This window comes from Carassius carassius, chromosome 14 (assembly GCF_963082965.1).
Source record: "Carassius carassius chromosome 14, fCarCar2.1, whole genome shotgun sequence".
Classification (NCBI taxonomy): domain Eukaryota; kingdom Metazoa; phylum Chordata; class Actinopteri; order Cypriniformes; family Cyprinidae; genus Carassius; species Carassius carassius.
Genome location: NC_081768.1, coordinates 8,201,756 through 8,207,899, shown reverse-complemented (window position 1 = coordinate 8,207,899; position 6,144 = coordinate 8,201,756). Strand labels below are relative to the sequence as shown.

At 38.2% G+C, this 6,144-nt stretch overlaps 1 protein-coding gene across 3 annotated transcripts in view; it reads left to right on the top strand.

The window, feature by feature from the left end:
- The window catches only part of frmd6 (FERM domain containing 6), a 17,589-nt gene extending 11,759 nt beyond the window's left edge, over positions 1-5,830 (top strand). The window contains exons 6-15 of one of the 3 annotated variants that reach the window (XR_009437502.1): positions 1-149; positions 1,980-2,135; positions 2,232-2,297; positions 2,382-2,450; positions 2,561-2,735; positions 3,252-3,560; positions 3,750-3,872; positions 4,981-5,072; positions 5,236-5,327; positions 5,463-5,547. The exon at positions 1-149 is cut by the window's left edge and continues 38 nt beyond it. Coding sequence is in view for 2 of the 3 variants with exons in the window: in XM_059565877.1 (XP_059421860.1) it covers positions 1-149; positions 1,980-2,135; positions 2,232-2,297; positions 2,382-2,450; positions 2,561-2,735; positions 3,252-3,560; positions 3,750-3,872; positions 4,981-5,072; positions 5,463-5,789 (1,466 nt within the window). In the remaining variant the exon portion in view is untranslated. Of the gene's footprint in view, positions 150-1,979; positions 2,136-2,231; positions 2,298-2,381; positions 2,451-2,560; positions 2,736-3,251; positions 3,561-3,749; positions 3,873-4,980; positions 5,073-5,235; positions 5,328-5,462 lie in introns of all 3 variants that reach the window. The other 2 variants (XM_059565878.1, XM_059565877.1) reach the window with 2 other exon arrangements.
- Positions 5,831-6,144: the final 314 nt, after the last annotated feature.

The following is a 6,144-nucleotide window of genomic DNA, read 5'->3' as shown; positions in this document are numbered from 1 at the left end:
GGAAGCAGATACTGCAGTCTCAGTGCATCCAGAGAGAAGAGGCTTATTTCCTTATGGCTGCATTTGCGCTGCAGGCTGACCTGGGAAACTTCAAACGGAACAAACACTTTGGTGCCTATTTCCAGCCGGAAGCATATTTTCCCTCCTGGGTAAGTCTGCTCAGCACCCCATTAAACGGCTTCCCGATTAAGCATTATGCTGATCAAACTTGGTAAATGTGCATATGCTCCAACCGCCCTCTGTGTGTGGTTTATGGGCTGCACTGTGCTGTCCCTGAGTTTAAAAGAACCCATTGTAAAAAGATGCTTTGTTCATAAGTGCATGTAGAGGATTGAGGTTAAAAATAGCCGAAAGCTTTTAAAAGGAATCTTGTGTGCATTAGCTCTAGGCTTGCTGAGCTGTTCTCTCATCTGGATTCACATAGTGTGAGACACTGCTTTACTGCATGATGGTGCAGTCAGAGATAGACTGTGCTGTTGTACTCTGAGGGATTACAGACAGCACTGTGATTAAGATTTTTGTGTTTTTATGAATGTTATGAGTTCAGGGACATCACAAGAGCCAAGGCTGACAACTAGGATTATATCTGTCTTATTTTTTTTCCAAATCAGCAAAAAACAAATCAGCAGTGGTTTAACATGAGCATTTTTCCTTACCTGCCAATGGGTGTCCTGAGAAAATGTATCACAAAACTGTAAAACATTTCATTGTAAAATATTATTACAATTTAAAAATAATATTTTTGGGGACCTGTGATACTTTTTTTCAGAAAGAACAGCATTTATTCCAAAAACTAAATATTTTTCTAACAATATAAATTTACTATAACTGATTTATTAATTGAACACATCCTTGCTGAATAAAAATATTAAAGGGGTCATATGATGCGATATCAATTTTCTTTTTGGAGTGTTACAAGCTCTTGGTGCATGAAGAAGAACTGTAAAGTTAAAGTCTCAAATCCAAAGAGAGATTCTTTATAAAAAATCACACTACCCATAAAACGGCTCGTTCAAACACGCCCCCACATCTACGTTACCTTTTATTCTCACTGTTGCCACCGCCGCCATGTCATGGAGATGCTGTTTTGTTGTGTAAGTAAGAACATTTTGCTTTCCAAAAGAGGACACAACTAGAAATCGGTGGTTAAGTTGTATTTACAACACTGTTCCAGAACAGTTCAACCCAAATATTCAGAGGTCTGTTTCCCGTGAGAGTAGCCTACAATGCCGCTGTATGTTTCTATAAAGTGGGGCAGTTCCTACTTTGCCAGGACAGTCTGGTGCTTCTGACTCACAGTCTGTAAGTAAGTTTTACATATTTAAAGAATTTGCTACTGATTATTCAAACATGAGTTTTGAGCAGTGTAGAGTAGTGCTTGTTTGTCGTTTCTCCGATCACAAATGCAGACATGGTTTTATGTTTACGCGATATGCAACGCAACGTGTAAAAAGGCCGTGTAAGTCATTCTAATCAGTAATTATGTCCCCACTGGATGCAACACATGCCTCGATTATAATGGTTTTTATTGTTTTTGTCTTGTGGTGCCGGTGTTCTGACCTGGACTCGGCATCACCGTATGGTAAGGGGCGTAACATTTCACAACGCATTTCAGAAAGGGGGGGGCATAGAGGAGCAACAATAATGTAAATTATGTGGAGATTAATGTTTCTTTTTTAACCTTACACTGCAGAATCACATTGCGTTACAGCAAATACACAACATAATGTTCTTTTTAGCAACGTTGTATGTCCCTTTGCATTTTCTTAACAAAAAAAAAAGAAACAAACAAATTGATTGGCCCTGAGACTTTTCAACGATTGTGTATATTGTTACAAAATATTTATATTTTAATAAATGCCGTTCTTTTCAACTTTTAATTTATTTCAATTAAGACTAATTAAGAAAAAACGGAAAATCATGTAAGTCCATCAGTCAGAAGGTGTGCTTTATTATTTTTTTGGTTCTATCTTTTCTAGGTAATTGCGAAGAGAGGATGTGACTATATTCTCCGTCATATCCCAAACATGCACAAAGAGCAGTTTGCTCTTACGGCGTCAGAGGCCCAGCTGAAATACATAAAGGAAGCAGCACTCTTAGATGATGTGACTGTTCATTATTACCGCCTTTACAAGGTCAGAGAAGAACCATTGACTCTGTGTGTGTGTGTGTGTGTGTGTGTGTGCGCAGACTGATTTTTCAAATATAATAATAATTTTTATTTTTTTCAGGATAAAAAAGAGCTGGATGCTTCTTTAACTCTGGGACTGACCTTACGTGGGATTCAGATTTTTCAGGTATGCTGTTTGAATACTTACTGAGCTCTTATACATTTTGTACCTCTATGTAGTGATGGTCACATTTTATTAAATTTTTTTCAGAATGTGGGAACTGTCAGGCAACTCTTGTATGATTTTCCCTGGACCAACGTGGGGAAACTGGTGTTTGTGGTCAGTATTACAGTACTTTATTAGTATGATTAAAACAAAGTCGTAGTATATAATTCACAGTGTTTACACTTTTCAGAGGAATCAACCATTGACTCATTTCCTGTCCACAGGGGAAGAGGTTTGAGATTCTTCCTGATGGTTTGCCTTCAGCCAGGAAGCTCATCTACTACACAGGCTGTCCTCTGCGCTCACGACATCTTCTCCAGCTGCTCAGCAACAGCCACCGATTGTATATGAACCTGCAGCCTTTGCTGAAACAGGTTCGGCGACTGGAGGAAAATGAAGGTATCTTGAGAATATGCATAATAGATTTGCTGGAATGGGAACATTTCTTAATCTAGTAATTGAAATGTAAATGAAATATGTGATATATATATATATATATATATATAGAACTTTAAAACAAGCAAGGTGATAAAATTAAAAAATAACAATTTAATGGCATATACAGTGTTTTTTCAACACTAAGTATTATTGGAATTAATTTTACAAAAAAGTATTTCAGTCTTCCTACCTCAACATTTCATGTTAAATTAAATGTTACTTGCAATTTCTTTGTAATTATTTGTGAAATTGCTATCTATTCTGAGCGAAAATAGTTTCTTACACCAGTTTTTCCAGTGTATAAATCATGATTGAAAATATGAACAATTAACTGACTTTACCATCATGGACATACTCAGCAGAATACAGTTTTCATTTCTTTTTTCTTTCGTTGTGTTGTCATGGAAGTCTGATTGTTTTGTTTTACAAAGGACCCAGAGCATATGGTTGACATTATTAAACTGTGTGTGTTCTCAGAAAAGAAGCAGTACAGGGAGTCATATATCAGCGATGCTCTGGAGGTGGACATGGATCATTTGGAGCAGCGTTCACGTGCCAGCGGCAGCAGTGCTGGCAGCATGTCACGACCCAATCCCTTTTCACGACACTCCACCACGAGTCATGGCAGCTCCCGCACATCCGGCGTCGACACTGACAGTTTCCGAACACCTACCAACACACCCCACCGACCGCTGAGAACACACTCGTCTTCCAACACCAGTCATGCCAGCACACACACGTCTGGCATCGAGAGCAGCAGCAAGGAGCACTGCCTGGATGAAGATGGTAGGGGAGACGCAGATGAATATGACACTTTTCTGACAGCCAATACTTGTAACTCATTACATAAGTAATAACTGTATCAATAATAAATGCTGTATGATGAAATGGGTGCACCGATACATTTGTACTAATCTTAGTACTGAAGCAGTAGCAGTTTCAGCGCTCAGAGTCTCTGTGTTTGTGTTTCTTCAGAGATTGAGATGCTGGTTGATGATCCGAAAAGTTGTGAAGATCTACACGATTTAGATCTAAACCAGGAACTGTGTATTCACATCACAGAGGACATGCTGTCAGCACAGAACAATGGATGCTCTGGTAGGCTAATAATCAACTTCGATACAGATACATTTTATACTTGTCATACATGTTTGCATCTTTATCTTTTGCTGATTTGCGTGAAGTTCACTAAACATTAAGACTCGCTTAAATCGCATCTCTCTGCTTGCATGATAAATATTATTTTAGAAATTAATAATTATTTTAGTTTAACACGGCATACTTGTTCAGTGATAACTATAAAAAAAAGAGTAGCCATAACAATCTTATCAAGTAACTACGACATTTTATCCGAATGCAGATATGAAAATTTAAATATGTAATGTCATAATTATAAAGTTTTGACAATTTACATATGTAATTGTTGCATAAGGCTATGAATTAATAAGCGTTTATTGATATAAAAAAAAAACGATTTTATATCTTTTCATTTACAGTAGCATGAACCATGAGTAGTCGAGTAACTCGAGTATTTTTTAAAATATAAAATCGACTAGTATAAATCAGTAGTTGTGCAACCCCTACTGGAGGCAGACATTAGCTGTAGATTGACCTTTTAGTGACACCTTTTAGTCACTTTGTCAGTCAAATTTTGAAATGATGATTTTCAGGCCTGGAAAAGTCATTGGAGATTGATCAATTCCCAAAAGTCATGGCAATTTATGCTCTTCTCTAAAACATTTCCCCCGGTTTCACAGACAGTGATTAAGCCTAGTCCAACACTTAAATTTAAGTCTGAGCTGTTCCAACTGAAATAAACTTGCACTGATTGATCTTAAATATATCAATGCTTTTTTTTTTGTCTCAAGATGGACACCACTAATGTTTTTTTTCTTCTAAGGAACGTTATAAAAATAACTTAAATGTCCTAATTGAACTATGGCCTAATCCTGGTTTAGCCTATAAACCCTGTCTGTGAAACCAGGCCTATATTGACTAGAAATTAAATAGAATTTTTTTCCTGTGCTTTAGAAAATTATTTTTAAAAATCCATATTCAGTGATGGAAGTCACAAAAAAGTATGAGAATCTATTTGTCTTGATTGACAAGTACTTTGAATGACCTTAGTTAGCTTCAAATGTCTGATAAGAAGAGAAAATTATTGTTAATAATACATGTGTGTTGTCTATGGGTTTGTGCATTTCAGGGTTAGTGGTGAAGGAAGTCAGTTCTTCCACATCCAGCTCATCAGAGACCATCGTGAGAATGAGGGGCCAGAGCATCGAATGTCTTTCCCAGGTGCACCTATACACACACACACACACACACACACACGTTTACACACAAAACGTTACAGCTGTCAAGTGACACTGGCTCAACCACTGAAGTCAAACCGAGGACATCCACTCTGCATTTTGAGCTGCATGGTTCTGTTGAGTAATCCTGTAATCTCTTTTAACAGTGCTGGTAACCCCACTTGCTCTTAACAGTATTTGTTTAGGGCAGCCTTACCCTACACCCAACAGCACTGTCGTTTCTCATCTGTGAATTCATGTGAGTGTACAGCTAACCGCTCTCTGAGATTTTAGGGTTAGTTGAGAGTTAGTGTAGTCCGTGATTTCTGTGTTTTAATGTGGCTTGTTAGTTTCCTAAGTGCTGACATGCGTTTTATTGTCTTTGTTTTATTAGACGGCGACGGGCATGAAGGGCCAGGGCTCTGCAGACCGGCACAGCCAATCACTGGATGATGTTCGTCTGTTCCAGAGGAACTGTCAGGAGTGGGCGGAGCTTTGCCAGGACACCGCACATAGCTATACATTTGGCTGCGAGCCAGACCTAGGGGACGCGGTCGGCTGTGGGTACCAGGGACTTGCAGATCAGTGCGCAGGCATTCGGAATAACCAGCATGCGTTTCCCATCAAGAGAACCAGCAAGTATTTTTCTCTGGATCTGGACAGAGAAGATCTGACCACAGAACACTTAACCAACGAAGCAGAACCAGAGTTCGTGGTTTAAGGCAGAGAGTATTGAAGAGAGCCTCAGAACAAATTAAAAGGATAGTAAAAGGGAAAAAAATTCTGTCATGTTGTTACAAACCCAGCTTACTTTTTCTGTGGAACACAAGAAGAGAAAAAAAGAGAAATTCTGATAACTGTGCTGGTTGCACTTTTCCATGCTGGTACAATAAAAAAGTAGTTGTAAATCTTCTGTGTTATAGACCTTAGTCAGAGTAGGGACATGATGGGAGGAATGAAAACGAGGTTGCAAGGGATGAAAGTACAGTGTGTTTAATGGACTGTACTCTTATTTAATAACATCCAGAACACTTTAAGAATACAAACATTTTTGAAAGTTGTGAGTTATAAGAATT